The sequence below is a fragment of the Talpa europaea genome (assembly GCF_964194135.1).
Source record: "Talpa europaea genome assembly, chromosome: 12".
NCBI classification, from domain to species: Eukaryota; Metazoa; Chordata; class Mammalia; order Eulipotyphla; family Talpidae; genus Talpa; species Talpa europaea.
The window spans coordinates 71,336,012-71,357,572 of NC_140079.1; the positions used below are offsets into that span (position 1 = coordinate 71,336,012).

Below are 21,561 nucleotides of genomic sequence, written 5' to 3' on the forward strand. Positions count from 1 at the left end.
ACAAATATAAAATTAAACAAATGATTGATTATACCCAGTATGGAGTAAAGATGATTAGGTGTACACTGGGTCATAGATTTACCCTAATGAGAAGGGAGTGTCAGAATGTGAATGTACGTAAGGATATCAGAGTACACAGTTGATAGATATATGACAGATTTAAATAAAGAAAGAATTACACCCAGCAGGGACTAGTGAGCTGCTCTCTCAGTGTTCTGTTGATCCCTGCCATGATATTCTTGGGAGGGAAAAATGCTGGTAAACAAGTGCTGAACGGATGTTGTCATTGCCATGTGGGGAGTCTGGATCCCGCGCAGCTGTGGGCTGGTCGCTGTAGCTGCTGGAAGGCCACTCTGTCCCTGGAATTGCTGCATCCTCATGGTAACAGTCTCTCTGTTCTAAGAGAAATTTATGTTTTTTTTTCTTTTGTTAAGTTGCTTTCATAAATAGATGCAGCAACTTACTTTTTAAAACAGAATCTCACTATGCTGATGAGATTTGAGTTACTGGAGGAATTAATCAGAAGTACAGTTCTTTTTTTTAAAATTTTTTAAAAAGATTTATTTATATAGCAATGGGTACAGTCAGAAGCGCGGGAGGGTAAGAGAATTCACCAGAGCCAGAGCGGGGAGCAGAGCAGGCAGAAGGACCGAAGTACACTGCTGAGGGGAGCAGCGGGCGGCAGGAGAGGTCTGCGCGCCATGTAGGACCCTCCTCCGGTGGCCGGGGAGCAGCCGGGGCTCGAACCGGCACTGCAGAGGCTGCGGGCGGCTTCGCAACCCAGCGCTCAACCGCTGCGCCACCAGGGAGGCCCCAGAAGTACAGTTCTTTGCAGATGTTGACAGCTCAGATGATTTGAATATCATTGATCTGGAATAGAATACTAGTCAACATTTTCTATAAAATTGGCTTAAATAATTTATCAGGTGCAACTCTTAGGATCATTTTTTGTTATAAAGGAGAACAGAACAGCATCCACAAGTTTGCATTGTGAAGAATTAATGAAATAAATTAAATAATTAATGAAATACATAACACAAGTTTTAGAGCCAGCACCCAATAATACTCAAAAAGAAGGGAAAAAAATCATTATTTCTTGTTATTCCCTGGTCTACATTAGGGTTTTTAATGTCTTTTTTGATCCACCGTTATATCCTGCTTTATGCTGGCCCTGCACATGGGTACCCCAGTCAAGGAGAGGTTGGAGGGACCTCTGTCAATTGGCCTCCCTGTGTCTGCAGAATGTAATAGTTTAACCTCATTGCCAGGTGGACCCTTCAAAAGAAGTTCTGTAGGACTCATTATTCTGGTAGTCTTGCATCAGCAAGGACTTGCCAGAAGAAAACACTTAACCTGGCAGCTGGAATTCGAAAGGTGTGCCAGTGCCAAGATTGAGAAATGCACTCCTAACAGAGAAATAACATATGCCCAAATAGTTTGCTGGGGAAAACTTGGAATGTGGAAGACTGGAAATCAGGGCATGCACAATCATTCCTGCAACCCTGCAATCATCTCCATAGGTGTGGTCACCTCTCCGACAGCAGCAGCAACACTGCACAGGGACGTTGATGGCATCAGCAGTCATTTGATAATGCATGCCTTGCAAAGAGCAAAAGATTTTTCCCTAGGAGTATCTCAGTGTTTGCATCTGGAGAGTGAATCAGTGATTGCATTACATGGAGACTGTGGGCACTTTGGGATTAGAGGGAAGGTTCTTTGACATATGAATAATCCCTGTAATTTATAGTCAGGAGACATAAGAAATGGAACCCTGGGGTTGTACCTTGGTACCTTGCTGGATGGAGTTGGTGGAGGCCACTTAAATTTAGGGGGATGATTTTCATTAGGGCAGTGCTGGCTGCTGAAATTGCTGGAAGCTGACTCAGCTCTTGGGGTAGTCTCATGCTCTCAGAGTTTCTCCCTTAGATTTTTTTCTTCACCTGAAAGGATTTATTTTTTTCAATATTAGGTGAAGTATATCTTTTCATTCCCAGAAATATCTTTTTTTTTTTTTTTTACTGGATTCTAAGTGATCTTCTCCATACATGGCCACTCTCTGATATATCACTCCAAATAATTTACTGAATATTTTTTGCTAAACATAAAATAATCAAACATTCCTTTAGACAAGTATTTTCATTATTTACTTATATTTTTACAGTGACGGTTCCAGAAGGAATCTTCTGTCTTGATGACAGGCAGTTCTCCCTAGGCTCCTCTGTCTCCTCCCATTTCCTGTGTCCTTCCACACAGAGCCAAGTTGCACAGATTCATTTTGCAGTTTCCTTGTTTTGAGTATTTAATTGTATGTGACCTTTTCCCTAGAAATCTTCAACATCTTTACTTTGCTAAGAATTATGGGACCTATAGTGCATCAATTTCTCATGACGTATGAAGCATTGAAATTAAGGAACTCATATACATTCTCTTATTTAACTTTCAATCTAACCTTATAAGGAACATTTAAGCTTTTTCTCAAAATGCAGTGAGAGAGCCAGATTCAAACTAGGTTTATCTGACTCCAAAGTCTCTCAAATGCTATGTCAAATTAGTTCTCCATGCTCCTGAGTTCTTAAAATCTTTTACCACTTCATGTCCTTTCCAAGCCTTGAATGAATGCTATTTTCTTATTATTTTTAAAATCAGATTCATTATTTAAATATGAATACAAGGGCACATTCGGCCTCATTCCTTCTGCTGAGCTGCGTCCATAAAAACAAGATAAATTTGATTTTCCCAAAGCTTAAACTAAATTACTTGCCTCTTTGGGGAGAATGTGCATCTATCTAAGGCTCACCTGGATGAAGCTGTGCATTTCAGATATCAGTATTCACCTCCCGTTCTTGTTTGCAGCCAAAAACAGATGAGCTGAAGTTTATCTCCTTCCTCAGAGGTGAAACTATGACAATCTGTTTTCCCAATGACATCCATTTTTCCTGTTGTGTCCTTTATTTCATAGAATGTGTTGTCTGGGTATATTGTTTTCTGCAACAGGAGATGAACATCAACTTTCCAAGAATGCAGTCAGTAACAGCCATCTATGTGACCTGTCCTCCTGCCAGGTCAAAACGAGTCAGCGACCACTCCGGCAGGTATGCCCGCACCTTAGGCCAGGTCTTCTCAGAACCCTTTCTTTTTCTGCTTTAAAAAAACAAAAATCTTCCTAGTGCTAAGTGTTTCTCTAATAGAGCTAGAACTATGAGTTATCTTCCAACTTTTTACTGCTTCCATCTCCAGAGCACCTATGCTTCTCAAATCCAGAGGAAAATACCTCAAAACAGGGCACCAAAGATCCTTGGTGGATCTTTTTGACTCCTGTTACCATGGGTTCAAAATTTCTTACTCACTAAGACTTCCTCATGTATTCTCAAATTGTATTTATAAGGCTGACCTATTTAATAATGTATGGAAAGTAATGCAGGGAAAATAAGGGGTAATTCTAGAACACAATGCATTATGAACTGTTGGTCACATACTGATAGCAGAGTATAGATGTTCTGTGGGTTTGAGTGCCTCATCCTCATTACTTTCACAAACTTGGCAGGAACATATTATATCAGTATACTTCTTTGTGCTTTCATTCATCAATTCTTTTTTTTTCTGCATTTATAAATGATATGTTTAGATTACCTGACTGTCCAAATGTCCAAATTCCTAGTTCTCAGCTTATTACCTTTTTAATGAGAGTTTCATTTAGGTACATCATAGCCCTATCTGTTGACTGTTTGCTTATCTAGTCGTAAGCAGTTAATTCCTTCCTTACTCTAACACAACCAGGACCCAAGCGTCACAGGGCAATACTTTATTCAAAATGAAAACTCAACTTCATTACTATGCTTGAGGTCATAACCAAAGTGATAAAATTAGCTGTCACGTGCACTGATCTATTGATCCCTGTGGTTGAGTAGAGTTAATCAAACTGGTGAAATCCCAAGTTTCTCAATGAATGACAGCCTAAAGAACTCCAGGGAGACATTTTAGGAAAAAGACGACTAGTCAGTCACTTATTCCCATTCCTTGTTTTATGAGAAGACTTTATCTGCCTGTCATTAATTTTGAGAGAATCCTGGTTTTCATTATTCAATAATAGGAAAAACTTGATTTGACAAATCAAGACTTCTAATCTCTGGTGTTGATGGAGAAAATGAAACAAAACATTCTGAGAACTTACCTTGTTTAGGGTAAATAATCCATTCACAATAGAACCTGAAGTTGCTGTGTAAAGAGTGCTGATTTGGGGAGTTTTGTTTGTTATTCTGATAGTTTCTTGTAGAATATGGTCAACCTCAGTAACAAGAGTTTTCTTTCACTTCTAGAAATCCCTGGTGTTTAAAATAATCTGATATACTAATGATTTTCTTGCTGGTGAATTTCTTTTTCAGACAGACACACAAATGGGCGCTGCCCCCAAGCCAGTTGTAAATATTTTTATTAAACAAAGGGAGAAAATTATACACACCACACCTCTAATTGTTAGGGGGAAAGGAAGTTCTGAGCTAAACCCATACAGGCTTTGTGGACCCCACCCCCACTCCAGACCAAAGTCATCAAGACATTGGGAAAGACAAATCCCGTCACCACCAAAGGGAGGGTGGCTGGGACCTGAGGGTGGGGTTAAGCAGCCAGGTTGGGTATAAAAAACCAAACACGTGGGCCTTGGGGCTCGCTCGCTCTGTCGCTCGCCTCCTGGCTTCTCGGCTCCTGGCTCGTGGACAGCTCTCATGGTGCCATTTGGGATTCCAGATCGGCGGATTGGGTAGGACGCATTTAAAACTTTGTCTCCCACTTTTCTCCCTGAGCTGTACATTTCCTCATTTGCCCTTCCCTTGTAAATAAACCTTTCACATGTGCCTGCAGTAGAGCACTGATAAGTCCTTTTAAGCGCGCGGGTGAGGACCCACAGTCAGGCACCCTGTTTTGTATCGGGGCTGCCCTATAACATAATCACCTCTGTATTAGGATGGGACTGACTTAGAATTAGAATCTAGCTTTCTGTGAATGTGGGTAGACATTTCTTCATCTGACTCTCCATACCTCTCTGTAGGAAGGGATGAAGCTACTTGAATTTTGTTATATAATTTACATTGTGTTTATTAAAACTTATCATCTGGCATAAAGATGATTAATGATTTAATTTGGTATTTCTCACACTTGATAGTGTAACAGGGTGGTCCCCAGGAAAGGGGGAGTTTCCCTGCCCCACCCAAGGGAGGGTGGAGCTGAGCAGGAAGAGGAGAAGCTGCAGAAGAGACTGAGGAAGGAAGCAGGATGGAGCCAGGAGACCTGGAGGAGGCGCATGGAGCCAAGAGACACGTGAAGAAACTGCGCTTATCTTTTGGTCGTGGACTGGGTGACACAGATGTGGGTGAGACCCGTGGGGAGGTGACAATGGCAGCTTTTATCTTGACGTTGATTTTGCTCTTTTCCTTCCGGGCTTGTCTGGTTGTTTCTGACCCTTTTCTGTGGGTCCCCACTGGAAGATGCTTTAGACTTGTGGCAGGCTTTGGGCCTTGCTCTGCGCCATTCCCATTTGGATGGAGTTTTACCCACAAGGGGACGGGTAACCTTGGGTGCTTGATTTAGAAACTAGACTCTTTGCCTTACCTGTATTGTTTCCTAGTTTTATTAAAGTTCCTTCCCATTAAAGTCTCATATGTTTTGCGTTGATGCGGTGGATGGCAGAACCCATTTAGAACAGGCAGGTTTGCGGGGTTTTGGGCTGCCCCTCTCCCTGTCCTATAACAATAGGACTCTAATGAGGAAACACCTGCCTGGTGGAAGGAAGAGTGGAAATGCCTGCATGGAGTCCTTTTCCCGGGGCTTCCAGCTGCTCCCCTTCCTCACACTTACGTGGGCCACAGGACGTGCCTCTGCCCCTCTGGCTGTCAGAGTGACCTTTGCTGGGGGTGCAGGGATGGCATGACTTGCTCCATCTGAATTTCTCCTTTTCATTGAAGTTTTTCCTTTTCCACTTAAACTCTCTGCAACTGACACACAAACAAGGAGAATATGTAAGCGATCCTCCTAGCTCCCTCTTGTGGGTGGGTTAGGTCTGCTGAGCCTCCTTCTAAGCATCAGCCAGCCTGGCCTTGGGGCCCAGCACAGCAGGGCACCTTCTCACATTCCTTAGTGGCTTCCTCCTCCCTCTCCAGCAGGGAACAAGCCCCTCCATTTTCTGGATTCCCATGAGCCTCAGTAAAGTCCTTCCCAGCCCTGCTCCCCTGTCGTGTCTTTTTAAAAAATGCCAAGGTTTTCTTAATCATACCTGGTAAATCAGAATCTGTGAAAGATTTATTTAAAGTGCAGAAACAACTAAAAGGAAATATCTGGATTTGTGAGGGAATAGGCAATGTTATTCACCTTTGCATAAAATAAGCCAAACCTTTCTTTTCTTTTTAACCCAGTGATTTATAAGAAGGGAAGTTTTTCTTATCACTGGATAGGACTTCATCTAATATTGCCTCATCTTTTTTACTATGAAGAATAATAATATAATGGAGAAAATGGTCATAGATGAAATGCAAATATTTTAAATAGATAAAAGCAATTTTTATAATTTTATTTGGTCATTGCCACATCTTTTTTTTTTAATATTTATTTTTATTTATACAAGAACTGGGGTATAGACCAGAGGCGTAGGAGGGTGAGGATTCACCAGAGACAGAGCGGGGAACAGAACAGGCAGACAGACCAAAGACACTGCTGAGGGGAGCAGCGGGTGAGACAGAGGAGGTCTGCCATGCCATGTGGGAATTTCCCTGGCCAGCCAGGAATCGAACCTGCGCCGCACAGGCTGAGGACAGATTCGTAGTGCTGCCCTCAACCCACTGCACCACTGGGGAGGCCCATTTCCACATCTTTTTAATATACAGGTAATCTTAGCCTCCCCTTAACTCCCTCTTGCTTTTGTTTTTTTCACTGCATCCCAAATATGCCTGGGAACATAAATCAATCTCCATTAGAAAGGAGATGCCCTAAGTGGTTGTTTGTTGGCACTGAGGTGCCAAGTTGTCTTAGCTACTGAGTCATAAATTGAGAGGCATGTGTCCAGCAAGGAGGGTTCTAGTTGCTGCCAGGATGTAAGTGGGAGAGTAGAGGGAGGGTTTACTTGTTACCTTTCTGCCTCTCTCTTTTGACTATTTTAACGATGCCTTTAAGTTCTGGTATTCTTTTGATTGCCTTTATCAGTTTGTCCACACAGGTAGCCCCTTGGAACTTTGCTTCCATCAGATCAGCAATCTTAATTCTATCATATTCTTCTTGCGTATTTTTTGGTGATTCTTAACTCACTGGCCAGTAAGGACTTAATAGTTCCAAAGTGGTAATCACTGATGTGCTGTAATCCATCCAGCAAAATGATTCTCTTATATTCATTCACCATTTTTCAAGTGACAGCAGAGCTTAAGAGACAAATGGCACAAGAGAGAAGTGTCACACATTTTTTAGAGCCTGTGTTTGTGTGTGTGTGTGTGTGTGTGTGTGTGTGTGTGTGAAGGGCCCATGCCAAAGCACTGTCTTTGAGGTGTATGTGACAAAGAGACACTCAACACCATATATGTTCCAATGGATCCAAACCCAGAAAGTAAATGCTTGCCTGGTAAAATCAGATTGAAAAGTCTCTCATGAGGAACTAAGGTAGGATTAAGAAGTAGAAAATATAGAATGTAACAAATATAACAGAGGTCAGCATACAGGTTTGAGTGCCAGTAAATGCCCACACACTGGTTATGGCAAAAGGAGAGACAGTGAAATGGGGAGGAGAAAATATTTAAAGAAATAATGGGATAAACCTCTTGGAGTTAAAATAACATAAATATTCTCAGATTTTTTAGGCCAATAGGAGAGTCACAGAAACTTTGGTGACTTCAAATAGAGAAAATGAAGACTCTCAGTTGCAAATCAAAAACTCTGGAAGCTTCCTGAGATACAAAGCCTGAATTTAGCATCAGACTTTCAACAGCAAATCTTGTGTAGGAGAACAATGGAGTACTTTTCCATATTGCTGCCCCAAATTCCACCCTTGTACCTTTGAAAACCAAAAGGTTTGCAGATGTATGCATACACGTATGTGGAATTATAAAATTTGATCAAAGGAGAGAGCAATCTACCTACATCTTTTTAAAATTCCACTTTAGTGTAAATGTTGATATGTTTGGCTACAGAAATATCCATACATTTGACTTTGGAGTTGTTACCTCAACACTTGGGGGCCATCTGTGGGCACTAAATGTGGTGTGTGCATCAAATGGCACTCCTTAAGTCTCTCAGATTCTGAATCCCAAACACTGTAACCCCAGAGACTTCACTAAAGTGTCACTAAACTTTTTTAGAAAGAAAAATGATTTTGAAACTAGAATTATCTGCCTAGCCAAAATTATATTTTCATGTGAGAACCTGAAAAAAATATTGTTTGCTATTAAGTAATATCATTAATAACCAGAAGATTTGCAAAGGAAAGCCATGTATCAAATGACTCTTTTAGATTAAGTCTTCGATATGAGAACACGTAAGTAAAGCTAAGTAATGCTTCAGGATAAAGGGTAAGTAAGAGAAAAAAAAAAAAAAACAATTCCCTTAGGTCTGTCAGTATTTCAAAAGTGAATCAAACACTGATCAAAGAGAAACCAAACAGGAAGTAGATTTTCATGATGTGCTAACAGTGTTAAGAACAGAGGATGTGAGTTAAGTTACTTGTTTTTAAGGGGAAAACAAAACCCATTTGAAAAATATTTTTCAAAATGTTGCCAAGGAGAAAAAGGAGCATAGAATAATTGTTCAATGTGCTACACATTGTTTCACTACACTAAGATGGCAGAAATTAGTCAAAACATACCATATATACACGTTTTACTTAAGCTCCGTCAGAACTCCCTAGCCATGTCCTATCTCCTTCAGTTCCCTACTCCCAGAGGACTGAAATTCTGCCTTCAACAACTGGTGTAGAACAGAGCTGATGCACTAATGAAAATACTAAGATACCATATATTGGATTATTCATATTTTGTGAAACAGAAATTTTCTTTGTCCTCATGTCTGGTAAGACTGGGGTAATACTATGCAATACAGATTTATGTCCAGTTGTGTTTTCTACTTAATATTAATTCACAATATTTTTTCCATGCCATTATCTTGTCTTTTACCCAGACCTCCCCCACAGCCACTAAAGCTCTTCTGCTCCCTCCAGGCCAGCCAATCAAAATCCACTCTTAAATATTAACTTTTGCTATAAACACTTGGAGAATGAATTTAAAAATCTGCAATTGTCAAAATGCGTTTCACTTGGTTTAGATCTCAGTTGTAGCAGAACAAAAAGATGTCTATTATCTTCCTAGGTAGGTGAGAATCGGAACCAAGCTACTGTGATTTTCACTCATGGGAATAATCTATGCATCTCCTCCCCGCTTCTCACTTCCCTTATGCCCACCCAGAAGCAGGAAAGCATGTGATCTTGTGGTTGCAAAGGGAAGTACCAGAATTTGTCTCTACAGAAAGCCCCATAGGACTCACTGAATGTAAAACTTCTACTCCAGTATCTAGATCTTGAGATCTTTGAGAATCACTGTTAGCTTATAACAACAGTAGGAACAGAAATCAGTAGGACTGCAGATTCTGAAAGGCAGGATGTTAAAATCTCTTAAAGGGCCAAAGAAAATAAAGTATTATAAAGAATAACAAGGACCAAGGGACTGGCAAGAGTTACTCACTTGATTGGTGCTGGATGTCTCACACTTTCCTCTCCTTGCTCACCAGCAAGGGGAAAGTTACATATTCATGAGACTTCTCCCATTGGTGTTCACAGCTATTGATTTCCTTAGTCAGAGAAACAGAACAGTCCTGCCTGTAAACAACTTGCAATGAAAAATCAGAGCCAAGTTTTCCTTTCAAAATTCTTTGTTTAAAATTGTCTACAGCTGAAAGAACTTACAGCACTATAATCTTATTATCCAGCAGACTTAACTATAGGTCAGTAGATAGAAGGCCCCTTAAATGAGGCTCGAATTTCAAAAGAGGAAGAGTGTTACCCAACCTTCTCCCCTTTTCCTGTTCAGAGGGGCAGTATGAGATCTTGGTAGAGATATCTATCTCTGCCAGAACCTGGCTGCACCTCCTGGATGGAGAAAGATCTGCGATAGGGACTATGGTGGAGAACTATGGGTGCCTTGATGATGGGTGTGGTGTGGTGACATACCCCAAAGGTTGTGATCTTATACCTCTAAGTGATACACAGTGTTGTAAACCAGTGTTACTTCAATTAAAAACTAAATAAATGAACAAGGAAAGAAAAAGATGGAGAAGACACAAAACAAAAATGATACCCCTGGCTTCAATGTATGTGACAGATTCACATAACTGCTACACCTGAGACATAATAGAGACAAATCATTGTAATATATGACTCCTTCCTGGGACACTTGAAAATGACTGTGCGCTTGTTATCTTTTTGCCTGTGCCCAGGTCTCATTATTTTAATGATTGAATTTTATCATTGCCTTTGTCTTTCTCATTTATGTGCAGAAAACACAAGTGCACAATTGGCTTATAAAATTGTAATAATGAAGCATGCAAATTCTGAAAAAAACACTAAGCTTCTCAAAGGGCTATGGGCCTGAGAAAAATGCTGGATTTCTTTTTTTCTGCTAAGCACACTGGATACTCTCTAGAAAATCTGTGGATGTCAAATAAATGGAACCAATCAGCAGGTCTTATTTTTGAAACCATTATATGATACTCATAAAGAATAAGGCTATGAGCAGAAGGGCTTCAAAGATCATTTACATTGGGTGATTGGTCAGAGGCCATCTAAACATCTAAGGACTCTTAAGTTAACCTAAATTGGGATGATGGGGGAGAAGTTGAAGTCTGAATTTGAAAATCATCTGATTAGTTCCAAAAAAGCAGAAGGAGGTCAGAGATAATTAGGGGATCTGCTATGACTACATCATATGCCTGTGGTTTTTGTGATTCTTGGTTTCCTAATTTAGGGCTTCTGATATAGATATATTGATTTGCTCTTTGGTAAAGGGTAGGGTGTACGTTAGGGAAATTATTACTCATCAATGATAGAATTGTGTTTTTAAAATTGGTCTCTTTTAGAGAGTGCACACAAAGTCATAAAGGTAAAATTAAGCACCCATTCTAGAAGACAAATGAAATGGGGTTATGAGTTGTACATAAAAATTAGTTGAGATGATAGCAACATGCAAATTTTGTTTGTTCTTTAAATGATACAACAATAAATTCAAATTTACCTTTAACCACTTAAACAACCAAAGAAAATGTAATAAAATAGCAATGTTAAATAGCACAGGAAATGGAGGTTGATGGCCAACATCACCACAGATATCAACTGATTTTAGTTGTAATCATAGAGGACCTTCATTTATGTTTCATCAGACCCTGTTTAATTGTTATCTTGGTACTTGGTGTTCAATATTTTATTGGACAACTGCATTTCTCAAGAGTATACTTTGAGGCAAAGTCTGACCTAGGTACTTAGAAAAAGTGGCTTAAAAATATACAGGACACTTCTACTTTTGAAACTTACAGGGTGGGTGAAATGAAATATTAGTTGAGTTATCACAGTAGTAGAAAAGAAAAAAAAACAAACAAAGCAAGATCCTATAAAATAAGCACCAAAAATATTTCTCCTAGGTTTTGAATGGCTCTAAGGAGAAATTCCTGAGGAGACAATGAATTGGAACCCATAGCGTGAAAACATTCCACCAAGTTAGGTTTGTGAAAATCCCAAAGTAGAAAGAAGCAAAAGGTATTGAAGAAACTGAGCAGTAATAAGAGAAGAGTGAGAGACTCAACAGGTAGACAATAAACCCATTACTGTAGTCCACTGTTTTTTTATGGATGCTACATCTCTCTCTCTATTCCCTAGGAAAACAAAAGACAGAAAATTTCTTTAGGCCAGAAATAATGTCAATTTCTTCAAGGATTCCTTGCAGAAGCAGAAGATTGAAACATAATTAGTTCTCAATATGTGCATGTGGTTAACTAATAACTGGAGCTATTTTTTGTAGAAGATGGAACAAGATGTTATTTTGAGGTTAAACACAATGACATCTGTTTAAAAATGGAGCAAAAGAAGAAAAGGAAGAAAGCATTTTATATAAGGAAAAATGCCCTTGTAAACATGTTATCAGTAACAAGTGCCCGGGTCTGTACAGAAATCCCACCGGGACTTTTTCCACAGTAGTCCCTGATTTGGAAATATTTCTTTAGAAATACAGGAATCACTGTCTTCTAAGAGTTTAAAGGTAAATTAGTAAAAATCTCCAAAGACTGAACTCCAGAATATTATAACCTAAAGAAAAGCTAAGAACACAAAATATTTTGAAATATTACAGTGATGCTGGCCTATGTCTTTCTGTACCAGGAGATAATTTTCTCCCCACTAGCTTTCCTCCAAAAGAGAAAGGTCTTGAAGTTAGGAGGTGATGTTGAGACTCCACCCATCAATGTTCATAGCATTTGATATTATCAGTCACAGAAACTGCACAGTTTCCTTCCTGTAAATCTTTTGTTTAAAATGAAGAATGGACTAAGGTAGAAGAATATTGGAGCCTTGGTGATGGGTGTGGTGTGATAATATACATTTGTAGAAGTGTAAACCGATATCTCTAGAACATTCCCATATGACAGATCTATATTAAACATTTTGGGAAAACTACATGTTGTTTTTCATAGAGGCTGGTCCAGTCATTCCCACCAACAGTGTACAAGGGCATTTTTTCATGTGCTTGTTGGTCATCTGAGTGTCTTTTTTGGAGAAGTTTCTATTTAGGTCTTCTGCCCTTTTTTCCAATTGGGATTTTTGTTTTCTTTTTGTTAAGTTGTATGAATTCTTTCTAGAACTTGGATATTAGCCCCTTGTCTGACACATGATACAAAAATGATGCTGCTTTTGATTTTGCTATTTTTATAAAAGATACTTTTACAGTTGCTTAGAGATATGTTCTATTCTTTTTCAGCAGGTGGCACTGTGGTTTTTTTCAGGTTTTCCCAATTTATATGATTTTTAGATGTCTGACCTTTCTGGAATTCCACAGATTCAGATACCTAATCTTGCAGCTTTCAGGTGGAGAAGAAGCCTTTATGTGTGCAGACACTGGTAGAATTGAGGGCAGGGTACTGGCTCATGCCTGTTGCACCACTGATATCTCTCCTCTCTTGGGTTCCAGACCTGAATGTCTGCAGACTGTGCACTCTCAGTGCTACAAGGTCAATACCAGTCCTGAGAGATGGGGAGCCATGGTACTTCAATAATAGTTAGTCAATCCAGCCATCCATCAATAAAAAGACAAAAAATGTAAGAATAAGAAAATAAAGTAGGCAACTAATAGTGAGATATATGTACACATATAAAGAATAGAACAGATATCCCACCAGTAGGGACAGGGAAGCTTCTTGCATATATTCATACCTTTGTGCATATCACCAACAGTGCCTCCTCCAGGGACAGGAGCTACATAAGTGCTCCTCTCCAGGGAGATACAACTGCAGACAGTAAATCATTTTTGTATTTCACAAAAGGCACAGGGCTTATTGATATGAACATGAGCTGTGATATCAATGCACATGACCTTCACACATGGCCCATGATCCTCTGGAAATCACAGCCAACATGCAGACCCCAATATTGATGTGGCTCTGCATGCCCACTTGTGTGCTTATGTACATGCTTAGCCACCCTCATGCAACTCACTTCTGGATTAAAGAGACCATATCCAGCACTTCTGGAAAAGGATGCTCTAAAAAAAGAGAAAATTTTATTATTTCATATCATGGCCATTATAGATACAAAATGTAGTATTCCTACAAAATACAGAGAAATATAAGTAAATCAACAAGCAACTATAAACCAGAGACACATTACGGGGGAGAGAGAAAGGGGTAGTAGGGTCAAAATAAGGGGGGTGGCAATTGTATGGGGGATATAACCAAGATGAAAATGCATACACTGTGCAAAAATGACAAATGATGTGAAAAAATACATAAAATAAGAAAAAAACTAAAAAAAAAAAAGAGAGAGATACTTCTTATTTTAAGGAATACAATGTCCATGAGATTTTTGTTGTATTAGCAAAATCTTTAAACATATCTATAAAAAATTCATCACTTTAGACTAAAAAATAGTCATCTAATCCAGAACTCAGGTATAAAAATGTCTTAATACTTTGGATAATTTTCAAAGAAACTATAACATGTGTAAGGCTCGACTTTAACAGTATAACTTGTGAGACTACCTAATTGACTTGGAGGTGGGTTCGTAGGCTGAAAATTTTGATTTACAGCAGAACTGGATGGATTTTCCTTCTTTTTCTTAGCCTTGATGACCTTGAAGAAAAGATAAAAAGACACAATGAGCCCCCAGCAGTTGAGATGACCTGGCAGATTTCTTCCCTCATCACTGCTGCACTAGCAGCAATCTCTCGCCTTGTCCTTCAGAAGCTGCTCATTCTCTCTTGCTTCTCCATTAGCACAGTTTTCTCTTTTGAACCTGTCCCCGCCCCATCACATGGAGGTTGAAGTAGCTATTTCCTAACATTCAGCATGAGTGTAAGTGAACAGGGTGGGGCGGAGGCACGAGGGGAAGGTAGGCATTGGTTCTTGCAGTGCTAAGCATTGAGGGGTGTCCTCATGGGACAGGAAGGAGAGGAGGCAACAGGAGTTACATGCATCACTCAGGGGGGTGGGTCTGGACTAGAGGTAAAAGACAGGGGCTCTGTGAGGTGTCTGAGGAGTCTGAGAAATGCTACCACAGACGTGCATGTCGTCTGTGCACAAGAACACGGCGGGTTGCTAAGTCATCAGGTACACTTAGCTTAACTTTGATTACAGTTCAAGAGTCCTGTGGACAGCCTCTGTGCCTGTTGACCAATGTGGCTCCTACATTTGTGACAGGGAGTGTGTGCTCATCTTCATCCCGTGCATTGGCATGTCCATGCCTGTAACATGTGCTTTTTGTCTAAAATGTCGCTATTCAAGAACCTGAGACTCTTTGGCCATGTATCTGGCATCCGCTCTGTTGAGCTTCCTCATTCAACTTTTTTGTGATGTTTTTTATGTACATTTTCCTCTTTTCCCTTGACTGCTCTGTTCACTTCTTTTCTTTCTCATATGGAGAGTCTGCAAATTGAGATCTCTCTCAAATACCAAGACTTCATCTCTCCCTGTCCCAGCTGCCCCTTCAGCTTGTTCAAAGTCTGACTCTGGAGCCAGATAGGTTGGGTGGGGTTCTCACCTGTTACTGGCAATGGGGGTAAATTATTTGTCTTTAATGAGCATGAGCATCTATTTCAATGACATGGGAATCAAGATGATGGCTCATGTTGTCTCAGTTCCCTACACATGGTGAGTGCTGAGTTTTCTAGTACTATAAATATATGTGTTATTATTTCTTTCAGCAATATCATTCAAGGTAAATTGACAAGTACCTCTAAATTGATACATATTATTGATTTAATTGATATCCTTGTCTCTGAAACCTAGTATTTTTTTTTGCTAAAATGTCAAAGTGATCAAGCATTCTTTTGCATAAAATCTTTCAATGTGTCACTTATTTTCACAATGAAAATATAAATCTTTCGGGCCTCCCAGGTGGCGCCGCAGTTGAGTGCTGGGTTGCGAAGCTGCCCGCGGCTGCGGCGCCGGTTCGATCCCCGGCTGCTCCCCGGCCACCAGAGGAGGGTCCCACATGGCGCGCAGACCTCTCCTGCCGCCCGCTGCTCCCCTCAGCAGTGTACTTCGGTCCTTCTGCCTGCTCTGCTCCCCGCTCTGGCTCTGGTGAATTCTCTCACCCTCCCGCGCTTCTGACTGTACCCAGTGCATGTATAAACAAAACAAACAAACAAATAAACTAAATAAATAAAAAACATGCCTCTATTAAAAAAAAATCAATATAAAAAAAAAGAAAATATAAATCTTTCCTTTCATTTATTTCTGACAGCCTGTGCTGTCTGCCTACCACTCCCATTTCTTTATGCTCTGACCTCATCTTCCTACAGTCTTTCTAGTTCCACAGAATTTCAGCTGTTTGGAACTCATCACACTGCTTTACAGCAGTGAGGATGGGTGTGCATTTTTCCTCTGCCTAGACCCACTTCCTAATGTCTTCACCGTAAGTAAAACAGTTTCTCTCTTTGTGCCAGGCAGTGAGATAATCCATATGCTGTGTCCCTTAGCATTGTGGTCCATGCTATGACCAGGTCACTTTGGAGGACCAGAGTGATTAAACTGTTTCCCCAATACTGAGTAACTAGTGAGAGTGAAACCAGAATTCAAATCAGGTCTTCTTCAAGCCTTGCTCTTGAACACTGTGTGAAACTACTTCCATGCATTTCTAATTTCCTCAAATACTTTCTTTTTTTAATTTAAGTTTTATTTTTATATTCCCCATACAATTACAACTCCCTTATTTTGACCCCAAGCCCTCCTTTCCCCGCCCCCCACCCCCTATAGAGTGTCTCTGGTTCATAGCTGTTTGTTGATTTTGATATTTTGTTTCCTATAGTTATTCTTTTTCCTGGTCCCTTATTTAAGTTTTCTAGATTCCTGCTATGAGTGAGATGATCCGGTATTTTTCTTTTTCTTTCTGGCTTATTTCGCTGAGCATGATCCCTTCCCGCTCCATCCATGTTGCTGCAAATTGCATGTGTTTATCTTTTTTGAATGCTGAGTAATATTCCATAGTGTATATGTACCACATCTTCTTGATCCAGTCATCTATTTTTGGGCATTTGGGTTGTTTCACATCAATTCCAAAGAGCACCTGCACCCCTATGTTTATAGCAGCATTAATTACAATAGCTAAGCTTTGGAAACAACCCAAATGCTCAAATACTTTCTTAATTAGCATAAATGTCATACCCTTTGAAGTCTACACAAATGATCACATTTCCTCAATATATTTTAAAAACTCCACTTATAAACCAGAGCAAGGACGTGGTTTGTGCTCCCTTCTTGTAGACTATGGATAAGAGAATAAGAATCTCATGCTCTAAAAACCTAAACAGAAGTATTTGCCTCTTTAGGAAATTCATGTTTTTCTACCCACACCCTACCTGGAGGAAACTGTGATTTTCACACATCAGACTTGGCTTCTGGTCAATCGTTCTCAGTTTAAAGTAAAAGAGTCGAAACTTATCTCCTTCCTTACAATCGATATTGTGCCATCTTCCACTCCCCACTACATCCATCTTCGCTGTATTGTCCTGTATTTCATAGATTGTGTTCTTCTTATTCACTTTTTTCTGCAATAGAAAGTTAACATTCAGTTTTTGAAAACATAGTGGCTTCCATCTGTATAAGACCCTGTGACATAGATGTAAAAGAGCAACTACAGGCAGATATGTGCAGTTTGGGTGAATTCTTCTCTGAGACTTGCTGCTTATTGCCTTGCTTTTTAATTTTTGCTTTTCTGCTTATAGATGTTTTTTTATCTGGTAATTTTATCATATTTTTCCTATTTCCTATTACTTCCACTGCAAGGGAAATTTTAATTCCTTAAAATAACTGGAATCAGTGGAATCAGAAAACTTTGGTGGATTTCTTTTTTTTTTTTTTTTTTTAGAGGCATGTTTTATTTATTTATTTATTTGTTGTTTTGTTTTTGTTTATACATGCACTGGGTACACTCAGAAGCACGGGAGGGTGAGAGAATTCACCAGAGCCAGAGCGGGGAGCAGAGCAGGCAGAAGGACCGAAGTACACTGCTGAGGGGAGCAGCGGGCGGCAGGAGAGGTCTGCATGCCATGTGGGACCCTCCTCCAGTGGCCGGGGAGCAGCAGGGGATCGAACTGGCGCCGCAGAGGCCGTGGGCAGCTACGCAACCCAGCGCTCAACCACTGCGCCACCGGGGAGGCCCTGGTGGATTTCTTTTGCTCCTTTACAGAAATGAATAGACTTTCATAGCAACTATTCAATCACTAGCTTATAAAGAATCTATCGAACAAGGAAGGTTCTAGTAATTCATGAATTCTTTTTCAATTTTCTCCATTTACTCACCCTTCTCCAATATCTTAATCCTATTGAACTAGCTGCTATAGTCCACACTCTTGTAGTATTTCTCAGTCTTCAATGAACTGCTCATGAATAGTTGATGAATAAGATAGAGGAGGCAGCAAGAAATGATTAAACATTTGCCTACTGATGAACCTACTTATATTCCAAAGTATACATGCTGATCTATTTATTGCACTGAATACATGCCCAGTATTCAATTTAGTAGGTAATCCATTTTTCAAAACGAAAAGAATGTGGTGGTTTATACTGTTGTGTGTAGTTTAGAGATAAAATCATTAACATGTGCACATTGATAGATAGCCTGCATTGTCCATATCCATGGTGACTGAGAATAGATAATCAAGCTGATGAAATGACAAGGTGTCTTATTGGATCTTTTTAAAAGAACTCAGTTGGAGGCATCTTGGGCCCAAGAAAGTGAATATGTCCCTCTGCCTCTTTCGGGAGAGAGCTGAGAACTGGGTTCTCATATCCTGCCCCTAAGCAGAACTTGACCAGGTAAGACAGTTAATTTTGGTGACAGACAAAACGAAAAAAATAATTTAAAGGGCTTACGTTATGAATTTCAAACAACCCATACACAAATGTTCCTGATGCTTGCTTGAGAAGATTGTCAATCTTGGGCGTTTCATTTGCTCTTTTCTTGATGTTCAGTGGGACCTCAATCTGATGACCAGAATCTGCTTCCAACACAAAGGATTCTTTATTTACCTCCAGGATCCCTTTGCACTCAAAGTAATCTGATAAGGTAATGACCTTATCTTTTGTGAATTTCTCTTTCAGGTTGATGTTTAAAACCTTTACTTGGAAAAACTGTTTTTCATTGGCCACCGTGGCATGGAACATCATGTCTTTCCCCTTCTCTGGGCACTCATATTCAAACTGCTCTGATGCCTTTAACACCTTCACCATCATGGGGCCCTTCTGGAGAACACCTCTCTTGGCAGCTGCCTTGCATTGAGCTGGTCTCTTCTGGTTTTGCGGTGGAAAGAAACAGGAAAATAAACTTACAAGTTTCAACAAGAGATACAAATTCACTTTCTGTGAGTAAAACTTCAGTGTTAACATTTGGCAACAACATCCTTCACAGATGCTTGCGGTGGGAGCCAAGCTAGGGAGGGGTTGCTTCACAGAATGAGCTGGAAGCTCTCACTGAAGAAGGTAGCAGACACAAACATGAAGTTAGAAACTTCTTCATCTAAACAGAATGATTTTCCTGAATGAAAGTGTGATCCTAACTCCAGCTATCTACATTTTACACTAGAAGTCCTTAAGGGACTCTGACCTGCTGGTGCAGGTGACAGTTGATTATCTTGGGTGATTGGACTTCATGTGGCTTCTCATCAGTGTGACCCATTTTACCACAAGGGAAACACATCCCAAAGCAAGTGAATTAGAAACAATTATACAAACAATTAGTAATAGTAACACAACTAATAATAGTAATGACTGTTACTGGGTTGAAGAAAGCTGAAAAAGAGAAGCAGGAAGCAAGTACCTCAGCTGAGGAAGTGGAGGATGAAGCAGATGCCGAGCTCTGGGTTGGTGGTGAAAAGTCCGTGGTTGTGAACACACTAGCTCCTGCCAGAGGGGGAAGCTGAGTCTGCTCCACAGACATCTTACTCTTTTTTGTTCCGGTCCTTTCTTGGGTTGTGTTTCCTCTTTTCTGGAAGTAGTTTCATTTTCCCATTAAAGGTTTTCAGTGTTAAAAGAAACAGAACATTTGCTTTACCTTTGCAACAGGTTCTATTTATATGGAATGTAATGTCTTAGAAATGCCAGGAGACGTGGCCAGTAGGAAAGAGTGGGTATAGATGGTAGCATCAAAAAATATATGGTTGATGCAAGCAGGCACATTACTCCTCTAATCATTTCTGTATCGTGATGGGAAGGGCACTGGTCTTCAAATCAGAAAATCTAGGTTTGGTAAGCGTGGGTCAGACTTATTTCCAATCTGATTGCTAACTCATCTTAATAATGGAGATGATGTCATAATCATATCACAGAAGTTTAGTACTACATTTTTGTTGTGCCTTGCTCAATTTGGCATATCTGAATTTCTGGAATATTAATAAAGAGCCAAGTACCTGAGTGGAGTCCTTTTCCCGGGGCTTCCAGCTGCTCCCCTGCCTCATGCTTACCTGAGCCTCAGGATTTGCCTTTGGACCTCCGGATGTCAGACTGTCCTTTGCTGGGATAGCAGGGATGGCAGGATCTTCTTTTTCCGGTTTCTTCTTTTTCTCTGGAGTTTTCCCGCTTTTTCTTATCTTGTTTGCAACTGACACACAAACAAGAAGGGCATGTCATCCCTGAGCAAGTGCTCTAAGGCCACATGTTTTAATGTTATATCCTCCCAGCTCCCATTCGTGGCTTAGGTCTCCTGGGATTAGGTCTGCTAAGCCTCCTTCTAAGCATCAGCCAGCCTGGCTGCAGGACCCACAGCACAGCAGGGCACCTTCTCACATTCCTCAGTGGTTTCTTTCTCACTCTCCAGCAGAGAGAAAGCCCCTCCATCCTCTGGATTCCCATGGACCTCAGTTAAGTCCCTCCCAGCCCTGCTCCCTTGTCACATCCTTTTAAAATCCCATGGTTTTCATCATGCTGATTGGTCAATCATGTTCTAGAAAAGAGCTACTAAAATTACAGAAACCAGTGGAAAAATACAATATAGATGTGAGGTGACAACAACGGCACTATCAGCCTGTGTCTTTATAAAATGTTTGTCTTTGCCCAGTAATTCACAAAGAATGAGTTCTCACAACTCTCTTGCTAAGTACTTATGTTAAGTACTACTGCTACATCTTGTTACCAAGGTGATAATGAACATGGAGCAAACAGTATTAATAGGGCAAAAGCATTAAGTGATTTAGCCTAAATCTTTTTAAATGAACCACAATTTTTAAATTACTTTGTCATTTTCTAGCATTTCTAATGTATTGGGAGCTTCAGCCTCTTATCAACTCCTCCTTTTGCTGTTCATCTCCACCTCAAAAATGACCTCTGATGCATGTCAATCCACTTCTTGGGGAAGGGGATGCCCTACATTGTCAACTTGTTGATTCTGCATTGCTGACACCGGGCTAGGCATGAGCTGAGAAAGCGATGCATTAATTACAAGGGGATGCCAACTGGAAGTGTATGAGATTTTTTAAATTACCATTTTGCTTCTTCTTTAGAAGTTCTTTAGCATGGTCTTTAAGTTCTGGTATGCTTTTGAACACTTTTATTAGTTTTTCTACACCAACAGCCCCTGGGAATTTTGCTTCCATCACATCAGCAATTTTAACTCTGTTATATTCTTGCTGCATTTTCGAAGTTAGGTTTAAATCCTTTTTCAGTAAAGACTTAATCATCTCAAAATGATCATCACTGATGTTATGTAATCCATCCACCAAAATGATACGCTTATATTCATCCCCCATCTCTCAAGGGACAGCTGAGCCTGCAAGAGAAAGGGTCACATGTGTATACAGACCACTTAGAGCGCAGTGGTGTCTGTGTGAGCGCGGGGCCCACACCTAAGTGGCA

At 40.2% G+C, this 21,561-nt stretch overlaps 1 protein-coding gene across 1 annotated transcript; it reads right to left on the reverse strand.

Annotated features, from left to right (window-relative positions):
• Positions 1 to 14,689: 14,689 nt before the first annotated feature.
• Positions 14,690 to 21,263, reverse strand: MNDA (myeloid cell nuclear differentiation antigen; the record flags this gene model as incomplete). The annotated part of the gene is made up of 6 exons (XM_084250118.1): positions 21,191 to 21,263; positions 20,175 to 20,311; positions 19,532 to 19,699; positions 18,589 to 19,005; positions 17,105 to 17,261; positions 14,690 to 14,712 (listed from the first exon to the last, which is right to left on the reverse strand). The coding sequence occupies exons 3-6, from the start codon at positions 19,649 to 19,651 to the stop codon at positions 14,690 to 14,692; spliced, it is 717 nt and encodes a 238-aa protein (XP_084106244.1). The 5' UTR covers positions 19,652 to 19,699; positions 20,175 to 20,311; positions 21,191 to 21,263.
• Positions 21,264 to 21,561: the final 298 nt, after the last annotated feature.